This window comes from Phascolarctos cinereus, unplaced genomic scaffold (assembly GCF_003287225.1).
Source record: "Phascolarctos cinereus isolate Bilbo 61053 unplaced genomic scaffold, phaCin_HiC Scaffold_726;HRSCAF=1367, whole genome shotgun sequence".
Lineage (NCBI taxonomy): Eukaryota > Metazoa > Chordata > Mammalia > Diprotodontia > Phascolarctidae > Phascolarctos > Phascolarctos cinereus.
The window spans coordinates 408,583,471-408,604,096 of record NW_027556098.1 but is presented as its reverse complement, the minus strand read 5'-3'; the positions used below and the strand labels follow the sequence as shown (position 1 = coordinate 408,604,096).

Sequence of the window (20,626 nt, the reverse complement as noted above, 5' to 3'; positions counted from 1 at the left end):
GTGGGTCCTCCACACCTGGGTATTAGGGTGGATCGGCCCCTCCCCCCTCCCACTGGTGGGAAAGATTTGGCAATGAGGCAGCCCCCCTCCCAGACCCAAGTCCCATCAGCTGACAGCAGAGTACAAGACAAGAAACTTATATTAGCCAGACTTTCCCCTCCCACCCCCCTTCCCCAATAAATACATAGCATCAGTCCCTGTATGGGCCTCTCTCTGCCCCATGGGGGCAGCACCCGCAGGCCAGGGCTGTACATTCAGTGGGAGACATCGGCCTCAGGGTCAGAGAAGGTGGGCACGGCCCCACACAGGGGTACTGTGCTGTCCTGGCTCTGTCCTTCTGTGTCCATGTCAAGCAGGCTAGGCTGGGGCCCCGGGGTGCCTGGTGTCCCGGGTGCAGGAGGGGAGGAGCCGCTGAATGTTCTGTTGAAGGAGACCAGTTTCCAAGGGTCAAGCCGTGGCCGGCTGGCAGCTGGCCTTGGCCGAGGGGCAAAGGTCAGAGTGGTGGGCCGGCCTGGGTGCTCTGGAGGAGGCCTTCGTCGAGGGGGAAACAATGTCTGGGGGTCAGGCAGGCGGGGGAAGTCCAGGGGGTCCCTGGGGACTGAAAGAAGAGAAAATTGGTCCGGGAGGGGTTTTAGTGGCCGAGGCCTAAAGCTGTCGGCCCAAGGCAGACCTTCCCAACCCAGCTTCTCTGCCCCCCATTCTAGTAGTGGGGCTGGGGCCAGCCCAATGCAGGCCACTTCCCACCCTGGCCAGGGTTGTACAATCACGTCCTGGAGACAGGAAAAACAGAACTAAAAGTCTGGACTGGATTCTAGGCCTGGCTGTCCCCCTACTCAGTCTGTGACCTTAGGCACATCCCATGCCCTCTCTGGACCTCAGCTTCTTCTGTGAAATAAAGGGATCGCACCCAGGGGGCCTGGACAGTCTCAGTTTGAACTGACTTCCTATTTCTAGATATTCCCGTGCCCACTCTGCCACCATCCGGGATCTCTGTATTGGCCTGGGCCAAAGCAGCAAGGGGAAGGGGATGAGGGCTCAGACAGGGGCCCTACCCACTGGTGCTCTCCAAGCTTGGGGGAGGGACTCCCTCAGGCCTGGGGACCTGGTACTGGGTCCAGACAATCCCATCTTGTTATGCCCAAGGCAAGCTCAGACAATGGACAGTGAGGGATAAGAAGGGAGGTTCTGTGTCAGGGCGAAGGGCAGAGGAGCAGACCAAGGTCCCTGGCCTGGGCCTGAGGCCGCACCATCCACTTGCTGAGCCATGGCTCCTCCCAGGCCAGGAGCTGCCCACTCCCCAAGACCCTCTGCCCACAGAAGCTCAGGTGGGCTCCTGTCCCATCCAACTGTGAGCAAGAGTTCTTTTGCTAATGTCCTCCACGAGGAGCCACCCACTGTCCCCTCCAGCACCTAGGAGCCCTGTTACAAAGCGGCCCTTTCCACCTGGAGAAGTTCTTCCCTTTCTGGTGGCACAGCCAGGGTGCTTTGCTGCTAGTGGAACCCTGGGCCTCAGTTTCCTCCTTTGACCCCCCAGCTCCCATGCAAGCGGGCCCCTGGCCCTCACCCTCTGGTCCTGGTCGGTGGCCTTGCACCAGCTGCCTCAGGGCCCCGTCTGACGGGGTCCGGCGGTGCCCTCGGCTCACAGCCCGGGCAGCGGTGACGTGAGTAGGGGTGAGCGACTGGCGGGGGTCCTTCTTAAAGCTCTCCACCTCCAGGTCCACCAAGGGGTTGGTGGCAGGTGTGCTTGGAGGGGAAGTCCCTACGACCATGGCTGGGGGCCCTTCGTCACTGTCTGAGTGAATCAGCGATCTAGTGGAGTTGCAGTCAGAAAGGGAGGACAGGGAGAGGATGGTGGCTGAAGGCACCAGGCCAGGGGCAGGGGGCAGGGGGGCCTCTTCCCCTGCCCCTCTCCCGTGGCAGCGGGCCCTCCGTCCAGGTGGGCTGGGTCCCCGGGGGAAACGAGTAGTCCGGGGGAAGAGTCCATCTCTCCACCAGCGAGGCTCGTCATCTCCATCAGCCGCTTGGGCCTCTGCCATGTCACTGCCCAAGGCCACGGCCCCCAGGATGGTGGCGCATCTCAGCAGTGCCAGCTCACTCCGCTTCCGGGGGGCCCCACCCCGTCCTGGAGGGGCTGTTGCAGGGTGAGGTGGTTCCCAGGGGCTGGTGGGGGCCTCAGCAGGCAGAGGTAAGGTGAGGTAGGATGGGGGAGTGTAGGGGGAGGGGGGCACACTGGTCCCATCAGCTTCTGCAAACTCTTCTGTTGTGGGGGAGCAGGGATAAAAGAGAAGAGGTAAGTTGGAGGCCCCTGCTTCACTGGGCTTCCTCCCATTCCCACCCCCAAGGCTCCTCCCTGCCTGCCCCCTGTCCCTCGCAGTCCCCTATTCCCTCCCCACCTTGCCCTTGCCCTGGCCCTCACCCATCTCTGTGAGGCTGGAGAAGCCAGGGGCCATGGGCATATGTTTGGGAGACTTGCCCAGGTTCGGGGCACTGGAGGACCACTGCTTACTACCCTCCCCTAGGGCCTTCAGCCTGCAGGGGCAGAAATTGGAAAGCTGAGGAAGATGGCCTAGGACAAAGAGCCTTGTGACCCCAGCCGCTCCCACCCAGAGGGGTAGCTGGGCTCTCCTGCTGGCTGTGCCCTGAGCCCATATGACCTTGGACAAGTCGCTGCCCACTTTGTGCAGTGAGGAGTCGGGACTTGGGCGGTCTCTTGTAGCTTCAGCGGTCTGAGAGTCTACGAAATGCCACCCCTAGGTCTGATAGGATAGAGGGAATGGAAGAACTGGGGAACGAAGGAAATAACGCAGTGTTAGGAGTCGAGAGGTCTCGGTTCAGATCCCAGGGCTGCCACATCCGAGGGCCACAGAGCCACTCTCTGGAAATTGGAGGGGCCAGACTAAGTGACCTCTCCCTAAGACCCTCTGAGAGTCCTCTCCTCCACACCCCCTTCCCCTCTGGTCCAGCCTCACCTCTCTTCCCCACCAAGCCGCTCTTTCTGCAGGGTGGAGCTAGGACCCCATGTCCGGCCCTTCTTCCTCCCGGTGACAAGTTCCTCCTTCTTCAGGGTCCCACTGCGGCTGCTGGTGTTCTCTATAGGTGTCACTGGGCCGGTGAAGCCGCACCCCCCGATCCCCAAGAGGAAAGTGAGCAGGGAGGGCAGAGGAGTGACCATGCCCTGGAGAGTGGATTCGCCCACCTCGATGGCCCTGTCTCTTTCCCTTCCCCCCCACCCCATCCCCACCGGGTGCAGAAGCAGGATGTGCATGGCACTCACAGCGGATGGCCCGGAGCCGAGGGATGATGCTGGGGCTGGCAGGGGGGCTGACTCCTTCAGGTCCCAGCCCTTTCCGCTTGTCCAAAGTCGTTGGAGAGGCTTGGACGGTGATCTTGTGCTCAAAGCCTGGAACAGGGGAAGGCTTTAGTACCATCTCCCTGGCCCAAAGCCCCAGACGATTCTGTGTTACCACGTATGGGGCTGCAGACCTCCAGCCGGGGTGCGGGGGACTACTCACACAGCGGCATAGTCCATGAGGGGACAGCTGTCACGCTTAGGACGCTCTTTGATGGCAAGCCTACACAGCTACAGCCCAGGCAGGACGCACAGTGAATCCCCTCAACACCTAAGCTATCCACATTCCCACTGCATCTTTCCATTGGGCCATAAACAATGACTACATTTTACAGAATGATAACTTCGCGGAGTGAGAATCTGAACACATGCCACGGCTTTTCCAGAGTCATCATTCTCATTAATGGCCTTGGCACTATCTACTCCTCATGCTCCTGGCTCTGCCCTCTGGACAGGACAAACAAGCCTGATCCCTCCTCTCCAGGACAACCCTTCAGATTGCATGAGACACCCATAGGGTTGCGCCCTTGCCACGTTTTTTCCAGGCTAAACTTGGACTGCCTATGGAGATGGAAAGAGGGTCTACAGGCCTTCCCATGGGTCACCACTGAAAGGGGGCAGTCGTGGGTGACCCAAGAAGATCTCTGAAGGAGGGACTAGGATGGTGATCGCAAGGATCCAGGGTGGGGGGTCCCAACGCCTGGGACCCAGTTCCAGCTAGGCCCAGGGCTCCTAGAGTGAACTTGGGGAGTCAGCGCCTGCTCTTCAGTACCATCTCTAGATGAGAAAAATGAGGGGCCTAGACACAAGGGGCTCTACCATCCCCAGCTCTCACGCTGCATGTTCTAAGGCACAGGATTCAAACACAGAGAGAGCCAAAGGGCCCCCGGAACCAGATCAAAGTGGAATTGGGAAATATTAAACAAAATAAATAAAAATATAATAGAACATAGATAATCTTACCATATGGTGTTCTAAGTTAATATGTGGACTGCAGGAATCCCTAGGTGTGGTTTACTATGTTGAGTTTGACAGGCAGGTCAAAGATCCCTCCCAGCTCCAACATCCTTTGTTTTAAGGGCCCTCCCAGCCCTGACATTCCCTGTTCTAAGGGCCCTCCCAGCCCTGACATTCCCTGTTGTAAGGCCCCTCCCTCCCAGCTCTGACATTCCCTGTTGTAAGGCCCCTCCCTCCCAGCTCTGACATTCCCTGTTGTAAGGCCCCTCCCTCCCAGCTCTGACATTCCCTGTTCTAAGGGCCCTCCCGGCTGGGACAGTCTCTGGCTCTGGGCTCTCAGGATTCTCAGGGCTGGCTTTCTAGGAGCAGCTGCTACCTGAGGGCAGGCTGATGTTGTTGCTGTCCCTCAATTTGAGGCGGCTCCGCCTGAAGTGGCCCCGACGCTTTTTGACACGAGGCCGCTCCTGGCTCAGCTGATCCATGAGCAGGTGCAGCTCGCGCCCCACGATGTCCATCTCGCGCTCAGCCAGCTCCTGCTCCCGCCGCCGAAGCTGCTCCTCCTGCCACTTCTGCTCCTGGGCTGCTCTCAGGAGTTCTTCCTCCCGGCTCCGGAGCTCCTGGGACATGAGGGGGGGGGCAGGCGGGCTGGGGGGGGAATCTCCCCTCCCCCAGGGGCCCTTCCCCCTCCCCCTGCACACACGCATTACACCCTCCCACCATCATACACACATACACACACATATACACACACACGCAACACACACATCACACATACACCACAAACACATTACATCCTCCCGCCATCATACACACACACACACACACACACTCACACACAACATACACGTCACACATACATCACAAACACGTTACACACTCCCACCATCACAACCTCACACACACGCACACATCACACATACATCACAAACACATTACACACCCCCATCACACACATACACACTCATACACAGTGCACACATCACACATACATCACACATACATACATACCCCCACACTCACACTCACATATACACACCCTCATACACAGCACACCCATCACACACACACCACACGCACACGTCTCACACGTGCACACAGCACACACCTTCTCCTTGGTCCGAAGGTCATCAAACATGTGTTGGATTTCTTGCTTCCAGTCCTCCTGGAGGGAGTGGAAGGATTCCAGCGGCATCTGGAATAGGGCCGACTGCTCTATGGCCTCCAGGCGGCTCAGGATGCTGCCAAAATCAGGCCGCTGGTGGGGCTCGGGGTCCCAGCATTCTGTGGGAGCAGATGGCCATGATGGGGCTGTGGTCCCTCCCGGCCACAGGGAACATAACCGGAGCTAACCGGAGGTGGCGGGGAGGACAGGAAGAAGGTGCAGATTTCTGTGGGGCTTAAAGAACTCACAGTGCCATGAGTGGAAAGCATGATGGATGTAAGAGTCATGGGTTGTAAGTTCAAATCCAGGCTCTGCCAGCTGTGTGACCTTAGTAAGTCAATTTCTCTGGGCCTGTTTCCTCCAAGGACCCTCCCAGCTCTAGGTCTGGGATCCTCTGAACTTCCTCGCTGTCCCAGGAAGGAAGGGCCAGGAGTAGTGGGCTCCCCGTAACTCACAGGGGGGCTCTAGTTAGCACGAGGCTCTTTCCTGCTCAAGATAACCTAGAAATGTCTCCAAGGTTCCAGTGCTGAGATTCTGAGGTGGCATCAGAGGGGAGGACTCCTGGGGAGCACAGGCTCAGCCCTTAAACCCCAGGCAGTAGGAGCAGGGACCACTCATCATTCTGGTCCCAGGCTATATCCCTGGGACACCGACCGGAATCCTGCCCCGTGAGGCCCAGGATGGGAATGGAGGTAAGTTCAAGGAGTGGGCAGCCAGGTGACACAGTGGATAGAGCTCTGGACCTGGAGTCAGGAAGACCTGAGTTCAAATCCAGCCTCACACACTTAGGAGCTGTGCAACTCTGGGCAAGTCAATCAGCTTCTGTCTGCCTCAGTTTCTGCATCTGTAAAATGGGGGTAATAATAGCACTAACTTCCCAGGGTTGTTGTGAGGATGGAATGAGGTAGCTGGAAAATATTTGGCCAACCTTATAGCGTCACATGACTGCTAGCTATTGTAAATGCTAGCTACAAAAGCTCCATAAATGCTATTTTTAAAATCCTTATATATTGATTTACTGATGAATCAAGTTATCAGATAAGCAGACAGGGGTTGAGAATGGGTGCCCATGCCCGCCATCAGGAAGAACCACCCTTGGTCTTCCTCAGCTCCCAGACTGAGGCTCCACGCAGCTGGAGGGCATTCCAGGGACTCAGTGAATGACGACCGCTCCTGGTACCCGCCTGGGAGGTGTGAAGAGCAGGCCCAGCTGGCGAGAGGGGTTAGCCCCATGCTTCCAACCATGGCTTTTAAAAAACGACTCATTATAAACATTTATAGTATTATACTGGTTACACGCTAATGTGTAATATACTAATTATTATTATCGGAAGAGCTGACACTTAAGTGACTGACTGCACAGTACAGAATGGGGGAGGCATGGTAAGACAGCAGTTTGCCTGGAAAAAGATCTGAGGATTTTAGTGGACCCCAAGCTCAGTGTGAGTCACAGTGCCCAGTGCTAATGGCTTGGCATAGAGTGTTCATGAGATGCCTGTTGATTGACTGACTCTGCAGGGTAATGGAGAGACCAAAAAAAGCTCATGGGAACCTGTCTCACTGTCAAGAATAAGAAGGCTCTTCAGTCTGGTCAGACCACATCCAGAGGGCTGGGTCCAGTTCTAGGCACCAAGGGTTCACTGATAAACCAAAGGGCAACCAGGGAAGGGTGACCAGGACAGGGGAGGGTCTGGAGTCCATGCCCCATGAAGAGTAAAGGAATGGGAGATGCTTGGCCTGGAGAAGACTCCGGGGACATGGTATATGTCTTCAAGTATTTGGAGAGAAGTGACTGGGTTAGTTTTGCTTGGCCCCAGGAGGCAGAACCAGGAACACTGTGGGGTAGGGGAGATGGGGAGGATAATGAAAAGAGAGAGAAATTGAAGCTGGAGGTCGAGGAAAAACTTCCTAGCCACGACAGCCTTCCCAAAGTGGAACTAGCTGCCTTGGAAGGTAGTGAGCTTCCCATCACTGGAGGTGTTCAAGCAGAAGTTGGGAGGTTGTGTATGGACTGTATGGGTTAGACCAGAGGGTCGATGGGCTTTGGGGTCAGACTGAATAGAAGAGGGAAGAAGTCAGCGCAGGGAAAAAGAGCCAAGCCTTAAAGGGCTCGTCCCACTCACCCTCCAGAAGGTGCACAAAGGGCTCGGGGCAGGTCGACGGGATGGGCAGCATCAGCTTGTTCATGGCCACCCCGTAGGCCACGGCCAGCGCATCGATCTCCCGGTAGGGCACTTCCCCCGTCAGCAGCTCCCAGAGCAGCACCCCAAAGCTAAGGACAGATGGGAACTGCAGGGACCGAGCTGGTCCTCTCTGCCCCTGCACACCCTCCATCTGTCCCCTTCCGATGCTGTGCTCTGGCTTGAGGGACGGGGAGCCGGGCCTGTGCCGCATGGGGGATGGGGAATCGGGCCTGTGCTGCATGGGGGACGGGGAATCGGGTCTGTGCCGCGTGGGCCCAGACGCCCAAACTGGGACTGAGGGAGGCAGATTCCCGCTGAATGGAAGGGGGAAACTTCCCAGCACTCAGAACTGGGCTGCCCGTGGGAAAGGCTGCCATGATGGGAAGTGAGCTCCCCATCTCTGGAGCAATTCAAGACAACTGCTCTTGCGGGTGAGGTTGAAGGGATATTTGTACTAAGGGGAGGGATGGAATTAGATACTGTCTGAGCTCCCTCATCTGCAGAAAGAAGGGGTGAGAGCAGACGATCCCTGAGTGCTCTGGTCCTGCATACCTCCCTCATCTCCCACTGGCTCTACCTCCTGTACCAACAAGGGCCGGGGAACTCCAGCTGCCCTGCACCTCTCCTTCACGGGCGCCCATTTCACCCCCAAGAGTGGAAGGAGCCTTGGAGCCAGGCGGTCACTTAGTACTTATGTGACCTTGAAAATAATCACCTCCCCACTCTGGGCCTCAGGTCTCCCTTCCCCTCTGCTGGGATGGACTACCTAAGATTCTCAGGTCCTTTACTACTCAGGTATTCTAGGTTCTAAGCCCCTCCCACCTCTGACTTTCCCTGTGCTAAGGCCCTTCCAGCTCTGACATTCCCTGGTCCAAGAGCCCTCTGCTTTTGCCCATCCCTTGACTGGAGCATCCCACTCAGATCTGATCAGTCTCCAGGAACCCCTCAGTGGCCGGTTTCTCCCCAGCTGCTAGGCACCCTGTCTTTCCTGGTGCCCTGAACCTGGCCCATCTCCCTGCCTGCCCTTGCATGTAGCCCACTGCCTCCTGTGGGCTGTGTTCTGAGTCTCTGTTCCTCTCCCTCCTCCCTGTCCTCGGCCATACCTCCAGACATCGCTGCTCTTGGAGAAGAGGGACAGGCGGATGACCTCGGGGGCCATCCAGGCATACGTCCCCGCTGCGCTCATTTTGGTCGTCTTGTGCCACTCCCGGGCCAGGCCAAAGTCTGTGATCTTGAGGACGGTGTCTGACAGGTCCCCATTCTCAAATGCATCCAAGATGAGGACTGTGGAGGAGGCAGGAAGCGAGGAGAGAAGCCTGCTGCAGACCTTCCCCCCCGCCCCCTCCTGGCTTCCTCCTCCTAGCTAAGCAGGCCCAGTCATCAGCAGACACCCCTCTACCCACAGACTCTTAAGCCTAGCCTTCAAGGCCTCAGCAATCTGGGCCCAGACCCCACCTGTCTTCTAACCCCTAGCCACTGGCCCAGCCAGGCTCCACCCATGCCAGGTAAGATCCCACCTGCGGCAGCCTCCCCTGAGGAGGATGCCCCTTTCCAAAGCTCATTCCCATGTTGACATCCTAAGTCTATAATGCTACCTTATTTTTAAGCCTGCTAACTCTTCCAAAGTGCTTTGTGGCAAAAATGTGGCCCATTTATTGGACTGAATTGCAGGGACATCTGTCCCAGTTGCAGAGAAAAGCAGCTCCGCCCTCTGTCTACCTCTGCCCAGACAGGCTCTGTAGGATGTGTTGGGTGCACTGGGTGGGAGCCAGGCGGCCAGTGCATTCTGATGGCCTGGTGCCAGGAACCTGACATCCTGTGGCCCCTGGAGGCTTTGATGCTCCTTGGGTCCTTCTTATCTGAGGGCCCCAGAATGACAGGGCTGGAGAGGCCTTATTCAACACTCCTTTTACAGGCAGGGAAGAACTTGAAGGTCTTGGGGCAGGCGAAATGAAGTTTGCCAAGCGCTCTTAATGTCTGCAAAGTCTTTTCCATAACACAATCTGATACTAGCCTCACAACAGCCCCATGAAGTGGGTACTACAGGTGGTAATGCCTCCATTTTACAGAGGGGGAAACTGAGGCTCCAAGGAATCAAGTGATTTGCCCAGGTTCATACATTAAGTAAGTATCAGAGGTTTTTCTGACTTCAAACCTAAAACTTGAGCTAGTTTCTCTACCATTGCTGCTTCTTAATGCCTGACCTCACTCCTTAAGTTAGGGTCATTGATTCCAACACTATTAAGCTAGTATATATTAAAGAACCTGCTATGTGCCAGGCATTGTTTTGGTCATTAGGGATAAAGACAAAAATAAAAACAAGCGCTATTACCCATGCTCCCAGCCCCCAGGTAGGAGGTGGGCATCTGAGCCTTGAAGAAAGCAACAGATTCAACGGAAGAGGGAGAGCATAACAGGTAGAGGAGACAGCTTGTGCAAAGGTATGGAGGCAGGAGGTGTGTGTGAGGGTGTGTGTGTGGTGTGTGTGTGTTAGGGTGTATGTATGTGTGGTGTGCGTGTGTGTGAGGGTATGTTTGAGTGAGAGAGAGGGTGAGGGTGAGCGTGCGTGGTGAGTGTGTTTGTGTGTGTGTGTGTGGTGTGAGGGTGTGTGTGGGGTGTGTGTGTGTGTGTGTGTGTGTGTGTGTGTGTGGAGAGAGAGTGAGAGAGAGAGAGAGAGAGAGAGAGAGAGAGAGAGAGAGAGAGAGAGAGAGAGTGGATCACTATATAAAAATAAGGTCTAGCTGGAGGCAACATAGCGTGGAGGAAAGGTCTTTGCAGCCAGGAGCAAATTCAGCTGGGCGGTGGACTGGATGACCTCTAAAATCCCTTCTGTGAGCCCCTCCCCTGAGGGCAGAGATCGCTTCAGTTTTGATTTTGTACCCTCGGCGCCTGGCACTTTTTAGGGGGGAGGAACCAGATCTGTGATTTAATCCATTAAAAATTGAAAGCAGGGAACTCCTCCCCACGTGCTCTGCAGATCAAGGACTTGTCCGGAGCACTTAGAGGTGAAGAGATTCTGCCAGGGTCATGCAGCCAGCAGGTGCCAGACGCCAGAGGCACTGGAAGCCAGGTCTTCCTGACTCCCAGAACAGTTCTCTACCGCTCACCTGACACACAGTAGGCGATCCAAGCGTGCTTTTGACCGACTGACCCAACAAGACGTGTGACCTTGGAAATTAGCTTGCCATTCGGGGTCTAAATTTGCCAAGCTGAGTGGGATTGGGTGGGCCCTCCGGCCCCATCCTGCTCTAGTCTGTACATGTCAGTAAAGTAAATTCTGGCGGAAGGAGGTGGGGACCCAAGACAAGGCTTCTGGGCCCTCCCAAGGTTATTTCGGGGGAAACAGATAAAGCATGAGCTTCCATTTTCCATAGCCAAAGAACACGCAGCTCTAGGCCCAAGAGGCAGCACCGACCCTCTGAATCTGAGCTGTCCTTGGCGATCTTGAGAGGCAGCTTGGGGTGGGGGGCGGGACATTGGGTTTGGAGCCAGGAAAACCTGGGTCACGGCCTACTTCAACCCTCATTAGCCGGCTGGCCCCTGGCAGATCCCTTAGCGTCAGTTTCCTTGTCTGTCAAAGCAGGGAGACAGACTCTAAGGCCTGGCTTTTGGACTGCGACACCACAATGTCAGCAGCTTGCTCATACACAGTGCCCCAGAAGGCATCACTCTGTTAACAGGGCAGGTAGGCTGGGGGGCCGCTACCCCCAATGCCAGCAACTCCACAGGACACCAGGCGCAGAAGGGCCCTTTGTGCAGTGAAGAGTGCTGGTCTGGAATCAGAGGCTATGGGTGCGAATCCTGCCTTTACCTACAGAACTCTCTGGGCCTCAGTTTCCTCACCAATAAAATGAGAAGGTTAGATGAGATGATGGCCCCAAAAGCCCCTCCCAGCCCTAAATCCATGATTCTAGGGAATGAACACTAACTTCAGCGCTTAGATTCAAATCCAGGTGATATTACTAATAACTTTCTGACTTTGGACAGATCTTTTCTCCTCTCTCATCTCCAGTTTCCTCATATGTAACAAAACCAGTCTCCAAGTGCTTGGAATCTGATCGCCTCCACCGAGGCCCAGAGAGGAGAAGGCACTGAGGGGTGGGATGAGGCTGTACTAGAAAGCTCCTGGGCCCCGAAGCTGGGGGGTGGAGGGCAGCAGGAGGGAAGCAGCCTCCTCTGCAGATGGACAATCACATTCTCATCTCTCCCGCTTACCCCACGCCCATGCAGCCCTGGGCTCCTCCTGACGCCCAGGCCAGGAAGTACACTGGATCTGGGGCCAAGGACCCAGGTTCAAATCTCTGTGCTGCTAGCTACTACCTGTGTGGCCTTAGGCCAGTGACTTCCACTCTCTGGGCCTCTGCTGGACCAGATGATCTCTGAGGTCCCTTCTAGCTCAAAATCTTGCATTCTCTTTCCCCCTGGGGAATGACTGTCCTTCTCACCAGTCCTAGGCTCTTCCTCCACTTCTCCAAGTTCAGATCCTTGGCCAGCCCTACTGTTCCCATCCTTACCCACTCCCCCCCACGCCTCAGTGGGGCTGGGCCTGCCTGGGAAGAGCACAGCTACCTGAGCCCCATGCCTTGAGACACGAACACCAGAGTTAGAAGCAGAGATCCCGGGTTCAAATCCTGATTGTGCTACTCACTACCTGTAATCAAGTCGATGCCACCCCCCCCCCACCTCCAGTTTTCTTCTCTGCAAAAGATTCAAGTGCAAGATGCTCCCTTTGGCTCTAAACCCTAGAGGCTGAAGGAGACAGGGAGGGGGCAGGGCGCCACTCACTGTTGATGGACTTGAGGTCCCTGTGGATGATGGGCACCGGGGCCCCACTGTGCAGGTACTCCATGCCCCGAGCCACCTGGACAGCCCAATTGACCAGCACGTGAGGGGGTACCCGGCGGCCAGCCAGGGCCCGGCTGAGCGGCCCTCCTCGGGCATACTCCATGACCAAGCAGAGATGGGGTGGCCGCAAGCAGGCGCCTCGCAGGGCAATGATGTTGGGATGGCAAAGGGCGCCGAAGAGCCGGGCCTCCCTGGCCACCTGCTCTGCAGTGACCGCTGGGTCCCTCTCTGGGTCTAGTCTGGCAGCCTTCACAGCCACCTCCTCACCATGCCACCTGGCTCTGTAGACTTTCCCGAAGCCCCCGACGCCAATGATTTCTTCGAGCTGTAGTTCACCAAAGGGGATCTCCCGAGGCAGAGGGAGGCCGGTGGGGGCAGGGGCTGGCACGCCGGGAGCCACCACGTAATTGCTGGGGAAGACACCCACGCGGCCACCAGGCAGCTGCCCAGTCCACCAGCCCTCGTCACCGGACACAGCCCAGTCCTGGGACAGCACCCGCACCTGGTCTCCCCTCCGGAGGGTGAGCTCCTCCTCTCCCGCAGCCTCATAGTCAAACACAGCAGTCCATAGGGGCCCTGCAGCAGCAGGGACGTCGGGGCCCAGGCCCCACTCTTCAGTCCCCCGCAGGGCTGGGCCCTCCCCACAGTCCTCCTCCTCCTCCATGGGACACGGTGGAGGCTGGGTTCAGGCGGGCCCCCAGCTGGCTGAGCCCCACGTGCTGGGGTGGGGGGTAGCCCTGGCTGCTCCTGGGGAGCTCCTGGGTTCCATGGCTGGGGGCAGGGGGCCCAAGGAGGAGACAGGCCTAGAAGATGTTATCAGCATCCCCCCCCCCCGAATACACCTTGGGGTCCCGGTCTTTCGAAGGGATGGCCAAAGGGGGCAGGGGTGCAGAGCAAGGTGAAATCGGTCACCTCTTCCAGGGAGCCCTCGGGGCCTCCAAGCAGCTGGGAGGGGGAGGCCCGCGGGTTGGTGGTGGGGGATGTGGGATCGATCAGCCCCTCCCCTCCGCCAGCCTGCCCCTCCCCCTGCCCAGCCGCCCTTACCCAGCGGCGGCGGCCCCCCGCACCCCCCGGCTTCCAGGCATCCTGGCGCGCCCCCCGCCCCCAACCCCTACCCGGGCCCTAGCCCCGGCCCCGGCCTCCTTCCCGGAGCGGCCACCTGCGATCGCTTGAGGACCAGTCGGCTCCCGGAGAGGTTCCCTTAGCCTGAGGGCGGTGGCTCCATCGCCCGCACCTGCCCCGGCTCCGCCCAGCCCAGTCCGTCAGCCTACCCAGGGGTTGTCAGCAGTGCCCGCCCGGGTGGCCCGAGCTGCCGCCGCTGCCGCTGCCACCACTGCCACCGCGCTGGCGGATGGGACTTGTAGTCTGCGCTGCTCCGGCGTGATTTCCACCCCCTCCTCCTTCCCCTCCCTCACGAAGGGGAGGGCCAGGGGCTTCCGAGAAACCAGCCCTCTGGAGCCGACCTTATCCTTTGGCGGATGGGTAAACTGAGGTGGCCCTGGGAGAGGAGAGGGACTTCAGAAATCCTAGCCCTGGGCAACCCGGAGGGTCCAGTCTCCTTCAAGAGTGGGTGGGGAAACTGAGGCCAAGGAAAAGGCGAGGTGGGCGGGGGAGGGAGGGAGCAGTGATTCTCCTTCTTGGGAAGCCATAGAGGGGTCCGCCTTCGGCTTTGGTAGATGGAGAAACTGAAGCCAGGGGGAATGGAAAGAAGGGGATCACTGGATCATAGATTTAGAGCTGGAAGGGATTTTGGAGGCCATCGAGTTCGACCCTCTCATTTTCAGATAAAGAAACTGAGGATCGGAGAGAGTAAATGACTGGCCCAGGGACACACAACTAGTAAGTGTGTCCAGCAGGATTTGAACCCAAATCTTCCTGGCTCCAGGTCCAGCGCCCTAGCCCCTGCATCGGTCTGACTCTGGGGATGTATAGGGCTTAGCACTTGGGATTAGATCTAGCCTTCTCCTTTGTCAGGTAAGAAAACTGAGGCCCAGGAAGAGAAGGTGGGGAGGAGGAGGGACGGGTCCAATGTCGCCTCCCCAAAAGCACCGGCTGTATCAGCTCAGGGAAGGAAGAAGTGGGGGCTCTGTCCTAGTGAGCTAGGGCGCTGGGGCTCCTGCCTTCCAGGGCCAGGACCCAGGCGGCCCCGTGCTCTGGACCAGCAGCCCGGTGACTCTGGTTCCCTCCTTCTCCTCTCCAGTGACAGTGGCATACACTGGAACTGGGGCCTGGGGGCAGGCGGGGAAGAGCTTGGGGGGAGAGATGCGGTATCAGCGGAGCCGCTGTCCCATCCTCCCCCTCCCCCCTTGCCTCCTCCAACTGCCTTCTGGGAAATGTAGTCCTCTCTGTGGGGAGAGGAGCCTGACTTACCACAGGGGGTCGGCTTGGTCCTGGGTGAGAGGGAGAGCCTCGAAGCTTGGATTATTCCGGGGTGGGGGTGGGGGCTCAGGTCCCAGCTCAAAGGACGAAAAGACACAGGAGCGTTTAGAGGTCACCCCTTCCTTCCCAGATGAGAAACCCAAGGCCCAATCAATCAAAAAGCATGGATTAAGCACCTACTATGTGCCAGGCACTGCCCTAAGCAAGAGGGATGCAAAGCAAGGCCAAATGCAGGCTTTGTCCTCCAGGAGATCCCATCCTCAGGGGAGAGACAATATGCAAACAACCAGGTGCCACCGGAGATATGGATGGGGGAGGTGGGAGCTCTTTTGAGAGGGAGAGAGAAAGACCTCTGGCAGAAGCTGGGCTTTGGGCTGAGGCCTAGAGGAAGATAGGAAGGCAAGAGGCAGAGATGAGAAGATAGAGCGTTCTAGGCATTCCAGGCATTCTAGGCTTTCTAGGCATTCCAGGCGTGAGGGGGCGGGGGTCTGTCTCTCCCCCCCTCCGCCAACCTATGGAATGGCTTTTCTTCCCATCCCGGGCCCCAGCGGGAGGGGAAGAGCTCTCAGCCACCCCCCCGACCCCCTCCTTTTAATAATTTTTCTCTTTCACCCTTGTTTCATAGTCATTTTCAGGCCAGCAGTGGGCTAGTGGGTTTGAAGTCGGGATGGCCCAGGTTAAAATCCTACGCCTTATACAAGCTGGGCAGCTGGGCAGGCCACTAAACCTCAGTTTTCGCAATTATAAAATGGGAATGAAAATACATGCACTATTTGTCCAGGCATGGACGGGAGAGAAGGGACTAAGGCATTTATTAAGGGCCTGCTATGTGCTTTACAGATAGGATTTTGTTGCGTCCTCACAAACACCCTGGGAGGTAGGCGCTATTGTTATCCCCATTTTACAGATGAGGAAACTGAGGCAGGCAGAGGTTGAGGAGACTTGCAAGCTAGCAAGTGTCTGAGGCTGGGTTTGACCTCAGGTCTCTCTGACCCTCCTCCAGGTGTTCTGACCACTGTATCACCTAGCTCCCTCACAGAGGTTCAATGCAGCTTCAAGAGAAATAATGTTGCGAGGCAAATCAGCATCTCTGGAGGAGAGAGTGAGACAGAGCTGCCTCCCTCCAATCCAGTCCAGGTGCAAATCAAGATGACTCACTGATCCTCTTTAAGAACAAAGGAACAACCTATGTTGGAGTAAGCGAGCAAGCAAACATTAGGCACCAACTGTGTGCAAGTCCCTGGAGATACAGAGAGGAAATCAAAAGCATTCCCGCCCTCAGAGAGCTTGTGTTCTAGCAGGAGAGACAACACTTACAGGCAGACAGTCCTCTTCTTTGTGTATGTTGCAGACTCCGTGAGGGCAAGGGCGTCTGTCTTGGTCTCCTTGTACACCCGTGTTGAAGTATAGGCCCTTGTATACACTAAATGTCTAATAGCAACAGCTGACTTCCCTAAGCTTTAAAGGTTACCTGGTGATATTGATACATTGCCTCTTCGGTCGCATTGGCTTCCCTCATTCCTTCAATTATTGAAAACCTTTCCTCCACTCCCTCCCCTCACAGATCTCCCCCCTCCAGAGGCAGCTAGGAGGCACCTTGACACCCAGAGTGATGGGCTCTGGAATTGGGAAAACCTGAGTTCAAATCCAGCCTCAGACACTCACTAGCTGGGTTTTATTCCTCACTCAGTCTCCTCATTTTTAACGGGGTAAGAACAACGATGAGGATGAAATGAGGTAATACTTGTAAAGCGATTAGCACAGTGCCTGGTAGACAGTAGGTGCCTTATTAGGTGCTTATTTCTCTCCCTCCCTTCCTTCTGTGACTAGATCAGTGGATAGACTTGAAGCCGGGAAGAACTGACTTTGAACTCTGACCTCCTACACTTACTAACTGTGTGACCTAGGGCAAGTCCCCTGAACCTTAGTTTCTCCATCTGTAAAATGGGGACCAATAAATGAGATCCACTGACCCACTGATTTCTCTACCCCATCCCCACAAGTGTGTAATGTTTGTTGGTTCGAATAGGAATGGAATTCTGGGTTCAGATTCAGTGATTGGCGGACGTGGAAGGGACTTTTGACAACACCTATACTAATCTCCATATTTGACTTATTTATTTTAAGATTTTATGGATGGTTTTTTTTTACACCTGATCACTTCCTAATACGGCCCCAGTCCACACATAGAACCTAGGAAAACTTCAGCCAAACCAAGTCACAGAGAGACTGTTTCTGACAGAGTATGCAGCATCCTGCATCAGTAGGCCACCACCTCTCAAAGGAGAGAAAGGAGATGGTTCTCTAGAACCAAGATGGTAACTGCCTCTTAATATGGATTCTTATGTCTTTTCCAGCTGTTTTCACTTTGGGAATGAGATATTTTGTTCTACTATCTTCATTTAGCATCAGGTCATACCTGTCTTCTCATTTCTCTGAATTCTCTATAGCCATCATTTCTTACAGCATTAGAAAACACATTCATGTGCTGCAGTTTGCTTAGCCATTCTTGTTTGTGTATTCCCGTTTTACAGAGGAGGAGACTGAGGCCTCAGAGCTTCTCCTTTACAGTCTTGGGGCCAGGGGGAGGGAAAGAAAAAAAGGGGGGAAAAAAAAGAAAGTTACACGATAACTTTAATATATTTTTAAAAGGAATAGCAAATTGTACATAATAGATTTGCAGTTTCATGTGCAATCAATTTTTTTTTCTATTCTGCTATGTTGTAGAAATACTTGTTGTATTTCTTAAGTTCAGAATAAAATAAATAAAAAATTTAACAATGCTGGCTTCAACTCCACCAGAAGGCATTCAGGCTGAGGTCCAGCGTCCTGACCTCCTAGGGAGGGCCCACTCACGAAGAGCCTGCCACAGCCGGAGAACTCTGCTGGGCTGAGAGGAAATAAGAAATTCTGATATGACCTGATCTTGGCCTCCCAGACCTCATGGTCTAGCAGAGGGCTGATCCCCAGCACCCATGCCTCATCTGTCAGGAGAAGGGCATCAGAGAGATACAGACAGAGCGGCAAATGAGGTCCTGGGGGCAGGAGGGGGTGAGGAGGGGAAGGACTCAGGGAGGCTCCTAGGAGGAGGTGACAGCTTTAAAGTGTGGATAGAAAGTCAGCAGATGCAGGGAAAGAGGGAGGGCAAGCTGGGCATGAGCAAAGGCATGGTAGATGATGTGCCCAGGATTTTAGGGTAAGGGGTTGGTGGGGGACAGAGACTTTTATAGTTTGGCTGGAACATAGAAGGGATGGAGAGAGGGAGGGGTCGAGGGTGGCACATTGTGGAGGGCCTTGAATGCCTGGTGGAGGAATGCAAGCTTTACTCAGTAGAGAGTAGGGAACCACTGAGGGTCTGTGAGCAGAAGAGTGTATGAGGAGAACTATCCTGGCAGCATAGGAAGGATGCATTGCTGGGAGGAGTGTTAAGAGGTTACTAAGGATTGTTGGCTGCTGCCTGCCTCAGAACTGGGGAAAGGAGAAGGAAGGAAGGAAGGAAGGAAGGAAGGAAGGAAGGAAGGAAGGAAGGAAGGAAGGAAGGAAGGAAGGAAGGAAGGAAGGAAAAAAAGGGAGGGAGGCAAGGAGAGAGGGAAGAGGGGAAAGGAAGGAAGGGAGGGAGGGAGGAAGAGAGGGAAAGAGGGAAGGAACATAGATAGGAGGAGAAGAAAGGAAGAAAACAAGCATTTATTAAATGCCTACTGTGTGCAGCTAGGTGCCACAGTGGATAGGGTACAGAGCTTAGAGTCAGGATCACTCCTCTTTGTGAGTTCAAATCTAGACTCAGACACTTACCAACTGTGTGACCCTGGGCAAGTCACTTAAACCTGTTTGCCTCGGTTTCCTCATCTGTAAAATGAACTGGAGAAGGAAATGGCAAACTGCTCCAGTATCTCTGCCAAGAAAACCCCAATGGGGCCATGAAGAGTCAGACGCAACCAAACAATGACCACACAACAAACAGTAACAAGACTGTGGGCCAGCCTCTATGCTAAACTCTTCATAAATGTTCTCATTTGAGCCTCACAACGATAGGTGCTATTATTATTCCCACTTTACAGTTGAGGAAACTGAGGCAAACAGAGGTTGAACGACTTGCCCAGGGACACACGGCTGGTAAGTGTCTGAAGCCGGATTTGAACTGCAGTCTTCCTGACTCCAGGCCCAGCTCCCTAGCCACTGCATCTCCAGCTGCTTCTCAGACACCTCAAACTCAACGGCCCGTAGACATCTTAAACTCACTGTGTCCGAAACAGAACCCAGCATCTTTCCCCCAAACCCTCCCCACCCACTCCTTCCCTGTTACTGTAGAGGGCAGCGCTGTCCTCTCCGCTCCTCAGGCTCACAACCAGGAGCCATCCTGGACTCCTCCCGCTTGCTCACCCCCTCCCCCATCCAATACGGCGCCAAGGCCAGTAGATGTCATCTCTGCAGCATCTCTCCAATACGCCCTCTTCTCCCTGCTGCCACGTGCACCCCAGTGGTGCAGGCCCTCATCGCCTCCCCCTGGGATCCCTGCAGTAGCTGCTGGGGCCTCTGCCAGCCGAGTCCCTCCCCACTCTGTTCAGCCTCCAAAGGGCTTGTCCGAAAATGCGGGTCTGACCACTCCACATCTCTGGGATCAAAGGCTGTTTGTTCTCATCTTTTCACACCCCACTCTCCATTACATGACCCTGGCCTCCCTCCATCTCCCAGATCCAGGCCTTTTCAACAATCGACCCTCCGGCCTGGGACGCTCTCCTTCCTTGGCTTGTCTCCCCACCTCCCTGGATCCCTCTAAGTCCCACCCAGAAGCCTTCCCCCTGCCCTTCATTCCTGTGCCTTCCTTCTGCTAATTGTTTCCCGTGTATTCTATGTAAAGCTTGTTTCTATGCATTTGTTTGCTCGCTGTCTCCCCCATTAAATGGTGAACTTGGGGACCATGATTGCCTGTTGGCTCTCTTCGTATCCCCATGCTTAGCTTAGGGCCTGGCACACGACAGGTGCTTAATAAATGTTTCTTGACTGACCGATCTAACTCCCTCTAAGGAGGACTTCCTTCTGTGGCATTGAGACTGGATCGCCCATGTGTCCAGCTTCGTCCCCAGTAATTGAGGCACCTATCCCCCAGGAGGCCGCGAACGCACTAGCAACCTGGGCACTGGCAACTGCTCCTTAAACTCTCTTGCCTCTCCTGGGAATGGCAGTTGTGAGGCTGACAGCTGATTTTTTGGAAACTCCTTGTGACAACTTTCCTCTGCCCCCTCTAATGCAGACCTGCCCTTTCTCTGTTAATGAGTTGTGTGGCCTGAGAAATGAGGTAGGGTCACACACCCACTAGGTGTCTGGGGTCGGACACGAAGCCCGGTCTTCCTGACTGAGGCCAGTGTGATGTTTAAAAAGTTCAGGAGACATAATTTCTGGGTAATCAATCATTTTATTAACAATGCTAGCATATTGCCAATAAAATGGGTCAGTGACACTCTCAAATGCCAAAGAGGAATCATGGCAGTGGCCTCTAATACACCCTTGGAAGAGTGGGTGTTCCTGTGGGTGGCAATCACCTCTGATTGGTTGACAAGTAATGAGAGAGAATGAATATTGCGATGAGAAGTGGACCTATTCTAATGAGGGGCTGGGGATGTAACTTTAATTCTGTTGTTTACTTCTATATTGTCCAGCTTTGGTCAATCTAATCAAAGAATTGATCCTGTGCAGAGCACAGTGGGCTTCCCCACCTGGGTGGGGTCTGAACAAGATTGAGGAGAAAGTTAA

General features: G+C 55.3%; 1 protein-coding gene across 1 annotated transcript; it reads right to left on the bottom strand.

Annotated features, from left to right (window-relative positions):
• Positions 1-121: 121 nt before the first annotated feature.
• Positions 122-13,529, bottom strand: MAP3K10 (mitogen-activated protein kinase kinase kinase 10). Its single transcript, XM_020978945.2, has 10 exons — positions 12,437-13,529; positions 8,755-8,935; positions 7,592-7,740; positions 5,412-5,587; positions 4,683-4,923; positions 3,275-3,400; positions 2,970-3,102; positions 2,417-2,529; positions 1,565-2,257; positions 122-598 (listed from the first exon to the last, which is right to left on the bottom strand). The coding sequence occupies exons 1-10, from the start codon at positions 13,158-13,160 to the stop codon at positions 255-257; spliced, it is 2,880 nt and encodes a 959-aa protein (XP_020834604.1). The 5' UTR covers positions 13,161-13,529; the 3' UTR covers positions 122-254.
• Positions 13,530-20,626: the final 7,097 nt, after the last annotated feature.